Below are 16189 nucleotides of genomic sequence, written 5' to 3'. Positions count from 1 at the left end.
AAGTGTAAGTCACCTACCTAAGGTCACACAGCTGATAATGGTATAACTGGAAAAAGGAAGTGGAACTCACATCTTACCCAACCCTGCCTTTTTAAAAAATTCCATCCTGTTCAAAAAGGCAGCTTATGAAAATAAGTATAATACAATAAGCTTTTGAAAGAATAAAATGAAGAAATCAGGAAGTATAGAGGCAGAAAAAGTAATATGAAGTCAAGGGTGATATTGGTGCATCATGTAACACACTGGGATTCTGCTTCCTTACTTAAAGCTTAGATTTGCGATTTATCTTTGAGCTTCCTGTCAGCCAATCAAACAGAGAAATCACACCAGTCTTAGGAGCCCAGCCATCTATAATATAGTTGCTTAGAACTGCCACTTTTCATAGCACCAAAGAGCAATTTCTCTTGTCATCCTATAAAGAAGACATGGAGAATGTGGTGCACAACTTCCTCAGTAATGTCCTTAAGAAAAATTTTTAGATCACCATATCAAGCAAGAAAGACAATAACAAAATTCCATGGTTTTATTACTCAAGGTTACTTGCTAGCATGTTAAAAATTAGCCCAATATTGAATGTTATAATGACTTGAATTAAAAGAAGAGTGTATGTCAGAGTGATGTCCATACTCCATCCATACTCCAACATCTTACAGATCAGATCTTACACATCCTAACACAACACAAAACCTTAGAGACACACTCAGCCAAACGACAAAGGGCAGAGAGGCTGGAGCCCCCCTCGTAGGAGCTGGAACAGAGTGAGAGAGAACTTCACTCCTTGCCCTAAAGACTGCGATCTGCAACCACAGGATGCTCCGTGAGGGAAAGAATGGGGAAGGGGACGTTCATTTGTAGAAACAGTAAAGACCCCCAAAGGCCCATGCAGCCTAGAGTGAAGACCTCAGTTGGGAGGAGAGCTTTTGTGGGGTGGGGGGGTGACCTCATCAAGCCAACACCCCAGGAGACCAGATAGTGAGAGCAGATAGAGGAAGCCCAGAGAGCATGCAGGAGAAAGTGCCCCTCCCCCGACCCATCCCATGCCCACTCCATTGCCTGGGATATCAGCTGAAGGTGGAGGGCTCAGAATACGTGGCTCTTGACCCCCACCCAGTGGTGATAGGCAGTAACTGCAACTAAATAATATCAGGATGTGTAAGATCCAACCCGCCTCCTCTAGCAAGATCAAACACTAGATCAGATCTCCAGACCAGAGAGAAAATGACAAGTATCCAGAATTCAGTCCTGAGCACACAGAAATATGTAATCTAAATGACAATCAATTCAAAATAGCTATCATCAAAAAACTCAACAAGGTAAAAGAGAATGTAGAGAAACAATTCAACAAGTTCAGGAACTACTTCACAAAAGAAATTGAAACTATAAAGAAGAATCAATCAGCAGTGTAAGAGATGAAAGACACAGTGGAAGAGATAAAACAAAATACGGATTTCCTGAACACTCAAGTGGACATCATAGAGGAGCGTATCAGCATAATCAAAGATAGACATGTTGAAATGCTCCAGACAGGATGAGAGAGAACTAAGACTAAAAAGAAATGAAGAAGGTCTCCAAGAAATATCCAACTCAATTAGGAAATGCAATGTAAGAATTATACCTATTCAAGAAGAAGAGAAGGAGAATGGAAAAGAAAGCATGTTCAAAGAAATAATAGCAGAGAACTTCCCAAACCTAGGGAAAGAGAGAGAAATCTGTGTGGAAGAGGCTTCCAGATCTCCTAGATATGTCAATGTAAAAAGACCTACTGCAAGGCATATAGTAGTAATACTGGCAAGAGTGAATGACAAAGAAAGAATACTAAGGGCAGCAAGGCAGGAGAAAATAACCTCCAAAGGAACCCATTCAGGCTTTCAGCAAATTTCTCTGCAGAAACCTTATATGCTAGGAGAAAATGGAATGACATACTCAAATCTTTAAAGGACAGAAATTTTCAGTCAAGGATACTCTATCCAGCAAAAGTATCCTTCAGATATGAGGGAGAGAGAAAAACTTTCCCAGACAAACAAAAGCTAAGGCACTTCGTAGCCATGAGACCACCCCCCCCCCACAAGAAATCCTCAAGAAGGTCCTCATACCTGGAAAAGAAAAAGGGGGGGAGAAAGGGGTCACAAGACACAGAGTAAGGAGATAAATAGGTAGACAGAATCAGAATGGGATAGCAAATACTCAAGTATAGCATTAAGTTAAAGGGAAGGAAAACACCAAAAGCAAAGATAATCCTGTCATTTTAATCACAAACTCACAACATAAGATGGAATAAGATGTGAGAAAAACAACTTAGGAGGGGAGGAGGAAAGGGACTGAATCGGTTTAGATAAGTAAATAAGAGGCCATCAGAAAATGGACTATCTTATACACGAGATTGTGAATACAAACCTCAGGGTAACCACTAAACAAAATACGGAAAAGAGACACAAATAATAAATAAGGAGAAAACAAAGAAACACATCATAAAAAACTATGTAATCCAATGGGTAGACCAAAAAACACAGGATGAGAAACAAAGGAAATGCAGGAAAACCAGAAAACAAGTGATAAAATGACAGCATTAAGCCCTCATACATCAATAATCACCCTAAAAGTAAATGGATTAAATTCTTCAATAAAAAGACAGAGTGGCAAAATGGATTAAAGAACAAGACCCAACATTATGCTGCCTCCAGGAAACATATCTCAGCTCCAGTGACAAATACAGTCTCAAGAGTGAAGGGATGGAAGATGATACTCCAAGCTAATGGCAAACAAAAGAAAGCAGGTGTCGCAATACTTACATTAGACAAAGTATACTTCCAGATAAGACAGGTAAAGAGAGACAAAGAGGGGCGGCATATAATGATCAAAGGGACACTCCATCAAGAAGAAATAACACTTAGAAATGTCTTTGCACTCAACACAGGACCAAAGTTCATAAAGCAACTATTAACAAATCTAAAAGAAGATAATAATAACACAATAATAGTAGGGGACCTCATCACTCCAGTCACATCAATGGATAGAAATCCAGACAGAAAATCAACAAGGAAGCAGTGGAATTAAGTGAAAAGCTACACCAGTTGGACTTAGTAGACATATATAGAACACTCCATCCAAAACAGCAGAATACACATTCTTCTCAAGTGCGCATGGAACATTCTCAAGAATAGACCATATGTTGGGAAACAAGGCAAGCCTCAATAAATTTAAGAAAATTGAAATAATAAAAAGCATCTTTTCTGATCACAATGCTATAAAGCAAGAAATTAATTACAAGGAAAAAGCTGAGAAAGGAACAAAGATGTGGAGACTAAACAACATGCTATTGAACAAGCAATGGATGATTGAAGAAGTTAAAGGAGAAATCAAAAAATATCTGGAGACAGATGAAAATGATAACATACCATACCAACTCATATGGGATACAGCAAAAGCTGTATGAAGAGGGAAATTCATCAGAATACAGGCACACCTTAACAAACAGGAAAAATCCCAAATAAGCAATCTCAAACTACACCTAACTCAGTTAGAAAAAGAAGAACAAATAAAGCCCAAAGTCAACAGAAAGAGAGAAATAATAAAAATCAGAGCAGAAATAAATGCTCTTGAAACAAAAAAGGCAGTAGAAAGGATCAATGAAACAAAGAGCTGGTTCTCTGAGAAGATAAATAAAATTGACAAACCCCTAGCCAGACTTACAAAGAAAAAAGGAGAGAAAGCTCAGATAAAATTAGAAATGAAAGAGGAGAAATATAAATAACAACAGACACCACAGAAACAGAACGGATTATAAGAGAATACTATGAAAAACTATATGCCAACTAAATGGACAATTTAGAGGAAATGGATAAATTCTAGACTCTTACAACCTCCCAAAGCTGAATCAAGAAGAAACAGATAATCTGAATAGACCAACCACAGGGAAAGAGATTGAAACAGTAATCAAATCATCCCAAAGAATAAAATCCCAGGACCAGATGGCTCCCCTGGGGAATTCCAGCAGACTTTCAGAGAGGATTTAATACCTATCTTTCTCAAGCTATTCCAAAAACTTAGGGAAGATGGAACACTTTAACACATTCAATGAGGCCAACATCACCCTGATACCAAAACCTGACAAGAACAAGACCAAAAAGGAAAACTACAGACCAATATTGCTGATGAACACAGATGCAAAAGTCCTCAACAACATTTTGGCAACCCGAATTCAGTAATACATCAAAAGGATCATACAACATGATCAAGTGGAATTTATACCAGGGACACAGGGATGGTTCAACATCCACAAATAAATCAACATGTTACACTGTGTCAACAACTTGAGGAATAAAAACCACGTGATCATCTCAATAGATGCAGAGAACGCATCTGACAAGATCCAACAGCCATTTATGATAAAACCTCTCAACAAAATGGGGATAGAAGGAAATTACCTCAACATAATAAAGGCCATATATGACAAACCCACAGCCAACAGCATACTGAATGAGCAAATATTGAATGCCATCCCCCTGAGAACAGGAACAAGACAAGGATGCCCACTATCGCCACTCTTATTCAACATAGTACTAGAGGTTTTGGCCAGAGCAATTAGGCAAGAGAAAGGAATAAAAGGAATCCAAATGGGGGTGAAGAAGTGAAACTCTCACTGTTTGCTGATCGCATGATCTTATATATAGAAAACCCCAAAGAATCCATTGGAAACCTAATAGAAATAATTAACAACTACAGGAAAGTTGCAGGGTACAAAATCAACTTACAAAAATCAGTTGCTTTTCTGTACTCTGATAACGAACTTACAGAAAGAGAACTCGAGAATACAATTCCATTTACAATCGCAACTAAAAGAATAAAGTACCTAGGAATAAATTTAAGTAAGGAGGTGAAGGACTTATACAATGAAAACTATAAAACATTATGAAAGAAATTGGTAATGACATAAAGAGATGGAAAGAGATTCCATGCACGTGGATTGGAAGAATAAACATAGTTAAAATGTCCATACTACCCAAAGCAATCTACAGATTTAATCTAATCCCAATCAGAATCCCAATGACATTCTGCACAGAAATAGAACAAAGAATCCTAAAATTCACATGGGGCAACCAAAGACCCTGAATTGCTAAGGCAATCGTGAGAAAAAAGAACAAAGCTGGAGGTATCACAATCCCTGACTTCAAAATGCACTACAAAGCCATAGTGATCAAAATGGCATGGTACTGGTACAAAAACAGGCACAGAGATCAATGGAACAGAACTGAAAGCCCAGAAATAAAACCACACATCTATGGTTTCTAATGTTCGACAAAGGCGCCAAGAACATACATTGGAGAAAAGATAATCTCTTCAATAAATGGTGTTGGGAAAACTGGACAGCCACATGCAAAAGAATGAAGGTAGACCATTATCTCATGCCATACACAAAAATAAACTCAAAATGGATCAAAGACTTGAAGATAAATCCTGAAACCATAAAACCTCCTGGAAGATCATATCGGTAGTACACTCTTTGACATTGAACTTAAAAGAATCTTTTCGAGTACCATGTCATCTCAGACAAGCTGAACAAAAGAAAAACAAGTGGGACTTCATTAGACTAAAGAGCTTCTGCAAGACAAAAGAAACTAGAATCAAAATAGAGAAAAGGGAACCCTCATATACTGCTGATGGGAATGCAAACCGGTGCAGCCACTATGGACAAACAGTATGGAGATTCCTCAAAAAACTGAAAATAGAACTACCACACGACCCAGCTATCCCACTACTGGGTATCTACCCAAACAACTTGAAATCAACAATCCAAAGTAACATAGGCACCCCTACGTTCACTGCAGCACTATTCACAATAGCCAAGACATGGAAACAACCCAAGTGCCCATCGACTGATGATTGGATAAAGAAGAGGTCACACACACACACACACACATATATATATAGACATACAATGGAATACTTCTCAGCCATAAAAATGACAAATTCATCCTATTTGCAACAACATGGGAGGACTTGGAGGGAATAATGCTTGGCGAAATAAGCCTGGCTGAGAAAGACAAACATCAGATGATTTCACTCATACAGAATATAAACAAACATGGACAAAGAAAAGAGTTCAGTGGTTACCAGGGGAAGGGGGGTGGGGAGTGGGCACGGGGTGAAGGGGAGCACTTATGTGGTGATAGTCAAGAAATAATGTACAACTGGAATCTCACGTTGATGTAAACTTTATGAACTCAATAAAAAAAATTTTTTTAATTAAAAAAAGAGTATATTTCATGGTTAAAGTGCAGTTGAAATCTCATTTTCCAGTGGTGTATATTAAAGATTTTATCTAAGTACTTTATCCAGAGCTACAGATTTAAAAATATAGGATAACCAGAGCCAGCCCTGAGGGTCTAGTGGTTAAAGTTCAGGGCTCTCACTGCTTTGGCAGCACAGGTTTGTTTCCCAGTCGTGGAACCACACCACCCATCTGTCAGTTGCCGTGCTGTGGCAGCAGCTCACACCAAAGAACTAGAAGGACTACCAACTAGGATATACAACCATGCACTGGGGCTTTGGGGAGGCAATAAAAAAAAAAGAGGAGGATTGGCAATAGATGTTAGCTCAGGGTGAATCTTTCCCTGCAAAAAAAATAAATACAATAAAGAAATATATAGGATAACCAAATCTTAATTAATTACATTATACCCACTCTTAATAGATGTAGGTCATATTCCTCCTTGTTTTTCTTCGTTATTGGTTACACCACCTATTGGTACTTGAGTAATAAAAATAGCTTCTGCTTTGCCAAAGATTATGTTATAGATATTATACTTTTAAAGGTGTTATTATATTACTTCAGTTACTTCTTTGCATTTCCAGAAAAGGAACAGCTGTAGTGGATCTTTCTGGGAATGGTGACCCCTCCTCGATTTGTACTGTAATGCGAAGCGATGGGACTTCTCTCTATGCAACCAGGTTTGTATCTTCTGTGAAAGTCGGCATTAGAATGTGTATATGACTTCGTGTTCTTTGTTCTAGGATTAATGCTAAGACAGTCATTTTATCCTTGAAACTGTTACCAAATCCTAATTTCTAAAACTCTTATTCTCACCACTCAAAAAATATTTATTGAGTTTCTATTTATTGCCAGTTATAGTTCCTGTAAAGGTTTAATATCATCAGAAAAGTGAATGAAAAACTGTTTAAAATGAGTTAAACATCATAGGATTTCCACAGCTAAATACATTGTTCTACAAACTATAAAATGGAGGTACCTCATAATCAACTGTAAGTATTTTAAAATTGCGTATTGGCAGGAAGTGAATCCTAGAAGGCAGACCTATTGGCTCAGTGGTGTCCTCACTCTGTAAAAACCATCTTACATGGACATAAGTACCAGACCTCATTCTGATTGTGGTAAAATAGGCCAAGGAAGAAGTAGGCCACATCGCTTATATTTTTTTATTCGTCTCTATGACTGACCTTGTGGAAAGGAGCAGTCTCTATTAATCAGTGAGAACTGGGTTATCAAGCACACTTACTTCCAGGACAAAGCTAATAGGAAGGAGAAGACAGGACAATGAAGAAGCCACACAAGTAAATGCAGCCATACTCAAGCCCTGCTGGCAGAAGGCTGTAGTGTGTCCCAGGCCAGAGTTTAGGTTAGATCAGAAACCACTTTTGTAGCATAGTTAAAGTAATGACATTTTATTGTTGTTAATTATTATCACTTGTCCCAAACAACATTGAACAACCATCCAGCTCTCTTATTGTTCCTTAGAAATTAATCTCTTACTTTCTGTTACTTTTTGACATTTCCATTTATCAGTTCCATACAATTGAGGTTAGGAAGTGAGAAGAACCTATATATCTAAGAGGTACATTTACTTTTCTAGATACAAAAAAATCTATAGTGGAGAAATTTTTGTGCCAGTTAACCATCACTGGACAGATTAAATAAAGACACCCTGGAGCAGTGGTTATAAGAAATGTATCTGCTCAGAACAGAGGCTCCATTGTCATAAACACTGTAACTATCCTGATGTGGTATCTTTTCTGAGCTGTCATTAGGTCTAGATTTTTCTGTGTATTTATCTTAACAACTATACTTTCTCTTTTTTCTTTGGGAGAATAATTGTCTTTTTGCCACTTGTTGAAATGTTTGATTTTTCACCTTACTTTAACTTTAGCTGTTTCTGCCCTTTCTGTGGGTTTCTTATAGAATACATCTATGTGTGTTGATGTGAATTAAAGCAGTTTTTATAAAAGACACAGAGAAGTGCAGGAAAATACTAACAAGAGCGCAGGGTGAGGCTGGAGACCTGGCCTTTTTGTTCTGAGACCATGGCCATCACTTGACCTCTTGGGCCCTGGTTCCCTACTTTGTGAAAGGAGAGATCTGGACTAAAAGACCTGGCTTTTCTTTGGCTTTCAAATTCAGGTTCTACAAACTCAACCTAGAACTTTTTCTTATTTTCTTCTCTTTTAGTCTTTCATCAGATCAAAAGATTTCTCTTTGTTTTGTTCTTGGCTCAAACCAAAAAATATAATTGGGGGGGTATATTTATGACTTCATTTTTGGGATAATCTTCTATACCAGTGTTTCACAATCTATTATTATTATTATTATTATTATTATTATTATTATTACTATAACATGTCTCAGGAGCCCAAAAGGCTGAAAATGCTATATTTTTCCTACTTATTCACCCTCGTGAAATTTTAATATTAAAATAATTTAATTTTAATGAGGTAGATACTAATGACATTTTGATGATCCTGAACATTTCAAAAGATGTAGGAACTTCTTAAATCCTCCCAGTGTCATATGTTATTAGTCAAAAATAGCTTTAGTTTTAAATTTCAGTATTTCTATAATCTTGACTTGAAATTTCATAGTTTATGGTTTATTTGTCATTATTTCATACTACATGCAAACTGAGTATTTTGTATTTAATGAGAGAGAAAAGAGATAAGTGGGATTTTTGCCAAAGGACTTTATGATCTTTTAAAATACCTTAGGAAGAATTGCTCATGACTCATCCAAGACTGTGAAAGTCCTTGCTAGTACTACTAGAAGAGTAGCTGGAGGGTCCCCATTTAGCTCTACATCACCTGTGTTTTCAATGTGTCCTTTAAGAGAGTGTCTTGCAGAAAAGTGACAGGTGGTTCTTTCCAGTAGAGGCTTAATTAACAAATCATAAACGTTTACCTATAGACACTTTGCCCAGAGCTATTTTAGTTATTATTATTACTTGTCCCAGAGCTTTTATTTATTTTTGTTTTATTACTTTTCATAGCACTTTTATTGGTATTGCTTTCCCCAAAGCTATTTTTGTTATTACTCTGTATCAAGGCATGGTATTAGGATTATATAAGCAATGGATAGTGTACCCCAGGCTGTGGGATAATAGGAGTTCTTAATTAGAAAAGCCTCATTACTATTAAATAGTAAAACAAATTGTTACCCAGATCTGCTTAGTAACTCTTGATTTATGGCCAATTTTTTAGAGATCTTGCAGCTGCTATAGATCGAATGGACAAGTATCATTTTGATAGAATGATTTATGTGGTAAGTAATCACAATAAAGAACAAAAGGTTATGACCCCTGCCTCGTGAAACTGCAGAGATAGAAGTTGGATGCCACACTGAAAACTATGGGAAAATAATTTTGTCAAACTATAGAAAGAATTCAATGTTAGGTATATTTAAGGTGGCAACCACTATATATATTTTCTAAAAAACACTTAAAAATGAAAAAAGTTCACATTGCTTCATAGTAAAAAAAAATTACCCAATCAGGAAGATGGCTGTGTAGAATGAATGTGTACAGTCACTATAATGCATTTTTTAAAAAATAACTTATTTTAAATCTTTTAAGACTCACAAGAGGTTTCAGAATAGCATGAGTTTCCATGTACCCTTCACTCAGCTTCCCCCAAAGATACTATCTTCCATAACCATAGTACTTTGTCAATACTGGGAAATTAACATTCTTGGAGACCTTATTTAAATTTCACCAATTTTTACATGTTCTTGTGAGAGGACGTGGATGTTGGCGTGTTTGTGGTTTTATGAAATCTTATCACATGTTTAGATTTGTGTAACCATCACCACATTGAGAATACAGAACTGTTCCATCACAAAACACACTCCATCATGGCAACCACTTAATAGTCACACCTTCCCCGCAACCCTAACCCCTGGCAGCCACCGCTGTGGTCTCCGTACTGCAGTTCTGTCACGTTGAGAATGTTACACAAATGGAATCATACAGTAGGTAATCTGAGACTGGCTTTTTTCACTCAGCATAGCGAATGCCCTTGCGTGCCAAGTAGTATCTAGTCTCTTCTTCCCTTTCCTTCCTTTCCATGTGCAGCCTCCCTTCTCCTAAGAAAAACACTTGCCATTAAATATCTGTTTAGAGCATAGCTTTGGCCTTCTTGGAGGTAAAGTTCATAGCAGCTGAGAGAGAAGGAATTTAAATGGAATATTAAGAAGATAGTTCGTATTTCCTCCTGACTCAGTGGGGTGCTGCAGCTCTTATTTCCTGTTGCAGAACCCTCAGCCGAGACGTCCTTCTAGTGGCATCCTCTTTGTGTGTTTGAAGTGTATCAGTTGATAATGACTCTCATCTGTCAAAGCTCACGTATGTTAATTTGATTCATGTCCAACCTATTTAAGTAGATTAACTTATCACTGTTCTTTTATTTTAAATACATTTTCTTCCCAAGACAGATAAAGGGCAAAAAAAGCATTTTCAGCAAGTATTCCAGCTGCTGCAGATCATGGGATATGATTGGGCAGAAAGGTAACGGCTGCTTGGTTCTTAATTGCCTGCTCAGGATCGTTAAAGCTTTGTTAGGTCAGCCAAGTCCAAAAATGTACCAGGTTGTTGAAGATTTTCATGCAAATATCACTTCTTTGTTTCAAGCTGTTGGTGTGAAAAAGCAGATTTGTTTTTTGCGTTAATTTATGCCCTGGTTATATTAATTTCTAGCTTATAAACATTTAATAAATGTGTTATTAGACGTCTGCTCTCAGTGGCTTGATTTTCAAAATTCTTAATCACCGTCTCCTTTTTTCCATAAAGGCAACTAGTAATTTCATCATGTGCTAGTGATTATCTCTATGAAATAAAGCTGTGTGTCTAACATCTTTTGTGACACACAACAAATTACATTCTATTTCAATTTATTAACTTTTAAAAAATCTATCTATAAGAGATAAAGTTAAAATTACTCTCTGAAAGGATATTATTATATACTTTGATCACCAGCTTCTTTCTTGTTTCCCATGAACTAAATGCCCACACCATTTCAGGTGCCAGCACGTGCCCTTTGGAGTAGTACAAGGAATGAAGACTCGAAGAGGAGATGTTACTTTTCTGGAAGATGTTTTAAATGAGATCCAATTAAGGATGCTACAGAACATGGCTTCTATTAAGAGTGAATTCACTTTTTTGTTGTTACAGTCATAGCTTATGTACCACTTTTGTTTTGCTGGACTTTTGTGCAGTGTCCTTTATTATGTCCGTTCCTCCACTGACTTTCCACTGACCTTGTCAAAAATAGTTTGCACTAATTAGAGGTGCTAGAATTTTTAGAATTACTGCGTGGTTGTTCACTTCAGTCATCTAAATTGATGGAACCGGGGCTGGCCCCGTGGCCTAGTGGTTAAGTTCACGTGCTCCGCTGCAGGCGGCCCAGTGTTTCGTTGGTTCGAATCCTGGGTGCAGACATGGCACTACTCATCAAACCACGCTGAGGCAGCGTCCCACATGCCACAACTAGAAGGACCCACAACGAAGAATATACAACTATGTACCGGGGGGGCTTTGGAGAGAAAAAGGAAAAAATAAAATCTTTAAAAAAATAAATAAATAAATAAATTGATAGAACCCTGGGCCTCTGTTCATGGACAGCTTCAGCACTGTCATTCTCTTGCTGGAGTGGTTGTGCAAAGCTCCTGTGTTATCTAACTGGATACAAGTCACGAGTCCTTATGGCTTTGTTTGACTTTCACCCTTGGGAAAATAAGTACCAGCTATGTCTAATGTCTTACAAGGGATATTTATAAGAAAAATAAATTTGTATTTCTTGCTCTTTAATGTTGGCAGGGGAAATGTCATTATCAAAGGTAAATCAGCTTAAATTAGGAAAGTAAATTGCCCACTGTGAACCTATTTGTTCTTGACGCTGTCCTCATACACGTTTGGCAGATTTTATCTCCACTTTAATCCCTGATTCTGTAGATTCACACACATTAAAGGTAGTTGCCTTGCCTGTTTCAGCAACCAAAGAACTCGAGAACCCACAGGAGACGGCAGAGAGGGTCGGGCTGGCAGCGCTCATCATTCAGGTCTGTTTACACTCCTTCCTCTGAGCCCTTTTTTGGTACTAGAACAAACCCCAGCACTGAAGCTTTACTCTGTCGTTTTAGGACTTCAAAGGTTTACTCTTATCTGACTATCAGTTCAGCTGGGATCGTGTTTTCCAGAGTCGTGGGGACACAGGAGTCTTCCTACAGTACACGCACGCCCGCCTCCACAGGTACAGGAGGCTGCAGGGAAACCCTGGGCCCCGTGGACCTTCCCCAGGGTGGGGTTTAGCTAGTGTGGTCCTAAGACCAAAGTCTTGTTTTCTGGGCTTCTCCAGCATCCATATTCAAAACTAGTTAAAGTACAGTGGACCTCCTGTTACATCGGGTTTTTGGGGGGTTTTAGAATATTTATTTATTAAGTGCCTACATAAGAAATGCTTTTATGTATATTACCTTATTTAGTCCTCAGAATAACCCTGCCAAAGAATATACTCCATTTTCAGGTGAAGAAACAGATTTAGGGGAAATTGAGGCATCAAGTCAAACGATGTTAGCTTCAAAGCCTAGGGCTATGTTAGGGAGAGCAGGACTGTGTATTCTGACATGGTCTTCGTCACTTGCAATTATGTGTGGTTGGATGACTCGTTTAATCCTTTCTTATTTTTAAACTTTTGATGACAGTTTGGAAGAGACTTTTGGATGTGGTTATCTAAATGACTGCAACACTGCTTGTTTACAAGAGCCACAGTCTGTTTCAATTCTCCAGCACCTTCTCAGGTATGAGTGCCTAGTATTATCAAGTCAGCTTCCACTAGTGAAATGACTGCTGGTGGTTTACTGACCACTGGAGTGAACAGGCCTCCTGTCTCCTGTCTCTAGACAGCATTTTCCTGAAGGTATGACCCAAAAGTGATTGTCTGCCCTTTGAGGGCAGACAGAGAGCATGCTCAAGGTCACTCCTTAGGTCTTAAAATTATTATCACTGCTGAATTAGCCCAGGTGCCTAATGTCCTCTAGGTCATGGTATGTGAATGTAAAGCCTGGTAAAAGCATAACCTTTTAGTTTTGGAAAAGATCATCTTCTCGCCTTCTGTGATAAATAAAGGAAAATCCTGCCTTGGTGCAGATTCGCTGAGACCATAAGTCCTTCATTTGCCTCTTGGTTTCAATTCACAGTCTCAAATACATGTCTGTCTAATGCCCCTGCACTCAGCAAGGGCCCACACCTTTGAGTTCTTCTCACAAGTGTTATTGGTGAAGCCAGACTTGTCCGGAGAGATTAGTCTCTGGAACGGATGTGGCTGGTTCACAAGGCAGTTTTCTCTGATTGCCACACAATGGCCAGTGGTTCTTGCCTGGGATCAGGAGTTAGTTTGCTCACATTTGGCTAATTTGTGAGGAAAAATAAGCCAACCAGGTTTTCTTGGCATTGAGGGTAGACTGTATTTGCTCGTTTCTAGATTATGTCCCTAAACATGGCTAGAGACTGTTTACATTCCATTTAACAGCCATATTTGAGTCCTTGCTCTGGGCTAGGCTTAAGGGATATGAAGATGTTTTAGAACATAGCTGCCATCAAGGAATTTGTAAGAAAGAAAAGTGTGCCTTTACTTTCAAAGGTACGCAAGGTCTTTTTTCCTATACCATCTCCCCTTAATGATGTCAAGTCAACCTTGCATCCTAGACCTTTGTCTTAGCATCTTAGCTCAGTATAATATGAGCAGTGTTCCCCTGCCAACTGCTCCTGTCATCTTTCTTTTAGGTTCGACGAGGTGCTTTATAGGTCATCTCAGGACCTTCAACCCAGGCACATTGTCAGTTACCTTCTGACTCTAAGGTACTTTATTGTCCTGCTATTTTCAGGTGTTAAAAGACATTCAAGACTGATCTGACAAAGGACCTTTCTTTCATCTAAAAGTTTCCTATAAGCAAGCCCCTTGGCCTAAAAAATTATGTGCTTTAAGTTACAGGAATTCTTGCTTCATCTTTGCAAATTAGTAATTAATGTTCATTCATTTGTTCAGTGATATAAGGTACAGTCACTATAGTCCAGTGAGTGGGAACCAACAGTTTGTCATAGGTGGTTATAGAGCAGTGCATATGTGTTATAATAGAGTGGACGTAAGAGACAATGTTAGGGCACTCAGCCCAGCCTTGAGGAATCAGAGAGGGCTTTGCGGAGGAAAGGATGAGCTATTAATCAGGAGAAGCAAGGTGGCAGAGGAGGCAGAAAAAGCCCAAAGTTGAACAAAAACATGATGCATTAAAGGAACTACAAGCATCGTCCTGGCAGGGATGAGAAATGAAGCACATATAGGCCTTTTTGCCATGCACTAAGGTATTTTGATTTATTTTCAGGGCAGTGGCGTCCATAAAAAGGTTTTAAGCAGAGGCGCAGAAAAATCAGTCAGCTAGAGGATAGAGAATGAATTGGGAAGTGAGTCAGTGACACTCGCTAAAGACTCCACAGGAGCTGTTGTAGAAACTCCAATAGAAGTTGAGTCTGCCCTTCTATGGCGATGGCTGGGTCTTCCCATAACGCTAATTAAGAAAAGAAATAGTTTCTTTTACTTAAGACATACTGAAATCAGAGATTTACTGGTATTGTTTTCCTGATTATGCTTTTTACCTTGTCTTCCCCAGATTTAAATAAGATTTTTTTTCCTTTAATTTCCACTTAGACACGTAGAGTTGAAAAAGTCAGAAAGTCTTATTAAAGGTCACTTAATCATTGAGACAAATGTCATAAAAGCATCATTTCTCTGGCACATTGTTCTACTTGCCATTCCTGAAGAGAAAAGATACTTTAAAGAAAAGTGGCAGTGTGTGTGCAGTGGAGTGACGGCTAGTCTCTACTCCACCTCCTCACCGTACAGACGGGGAAAGGCCAGGCACGTTATACTTTCCATCTTTGTAAAGGGCACCTAACTGAGGAAAAACTAATTAGAAAGGAATTCTTCATAGTTGTAAAACTAACAGGATCGAAATCATAATCTTAAGAACTTGCCACCTGGTATTAGTAGAATCAGGACCAAAATCTAAAGCTTAAGTTGAGTGTGTTTTACTTTGCCTATTGTAGAAAAGCAGTGAATTCCAGTCTCAGCTTTCCAACTTTGGATACATCCTTCACTGGCTCTAGGCTTTGATTTCTTTATCTGTAAGGTGAGAGAGTAGGATTAGTTATCAAGCTGATAGGTTACAACAGGAAATTACTGCTGGTCCTAACCATGATTTCTCTTTTCCCGTGTCAGTCATCTTGCAGCTGTGGCACACAAAACACTGCACGTAAAAGACAGTCCTCCTGAAGTGGCCGGGGTAGGTTGGGTGTTTTCTGTGTAATGTCTGGCATCCTCAGGCTAGCATTACTGAGTCAGTCTTGTAAATGTTTCTAAAATGGTATCCTGTTGTTCAACTACAGCAAAGTACTTATAGATTCAGGTAATAATTAGAATTGGGCTCTAACCATCAGTGTTTACTTTACAACATACTAGACTCTGAAACACATTCTCCTACATCGTGTTAGAGTGATGAGTCCCTTTACCTGTGGCTGTATTGTCTCATGACCCCGTGACCCCCGCCCCCAGCCCGTGGTGCCAGCCTTATTACAAGGGACTCTAGGGATTTGTCTTCCCTTGCCCACAGCAAACCCTCGGCACTGAGATATTGTTCCTACTTAATTAGAAGAAAGTTAGAATTACTTTTAAATACACTCTTATTCACTTATAGCTAGCCTGTTACTGAATTAAACACTTAATAATTCTTTGATTTATTTTGTAGGCCAGACTTCATCTTTTCAGAGCTGTCCGTTCTGTCCTAGCCAACGGAATGAAACTTCTTGGAATAACACCTGTATGTAGGATGTAATTTCTAATTAAAATGGCTTTTTGAATTCTA

General features: G+C 38.4%; 1 protein-coding gene across 1 annotated transcript in view; it reads left to right on the top strand.

The window, feature by feature from the left end:
* Positions 1-16189, top strand: part of RARS2 (arginyl-tRNA synthetase 2, mitochondrial) — a 67668-nt gene extending 51479 nt beyond the window's left edge. Inside the window, exons 11-20 of the mRNA XM_008515161.2 lie at positions 6853-6948; positions 9484-9544; positions 10708-10784; positions 11297-11421; positions 12267-12334; positions 12416-12525; positions 12977-13072; positions 14058-14132; positions 15547-15610; positions 16073-16189. Of these exons, the coding sequence (XP_008513383.1) occupies positions 6853-6948; positions 9484-9544; positions 10708-10784; positions 11297-11421; positions 12267-12334; positions 12416-12525; positions 12977-13072; positions 14058-14132; positions 15547-15610; positions 16073-16159 (859 nt within the window). The 3' untranslated portion in view covers positions 16160-16189. The remainder of the gene's footprint in view (positions 1-6852; positions 6949-9483; positions 9545-10707; positions 10785-11296; positions 11422-12266; positions 12335-12415; positions 12526-12976; positions 13073-14057; positions 14133-15546; positions 15611-16072) is intronic.

This window comes from Equus przewalskii, chromosome 9 (assembly GCF_037783145.1).
Source record: "Equus przewalskii isolate Varuska chromosome 9, EquPr2, whole genome shotgun sequence".
NCBI classification, from domain to species: Eukaryota; Metazoa; Chordata; class Mammalia; order Perissodactyla; family Equidae; genus Equus; species Equus przewalskii.
The sequence above is the reverse complement of the archived record's forward strand: the minus strand, read 5'-3'. Positions and strand labels throughout refer to the sequence as shown.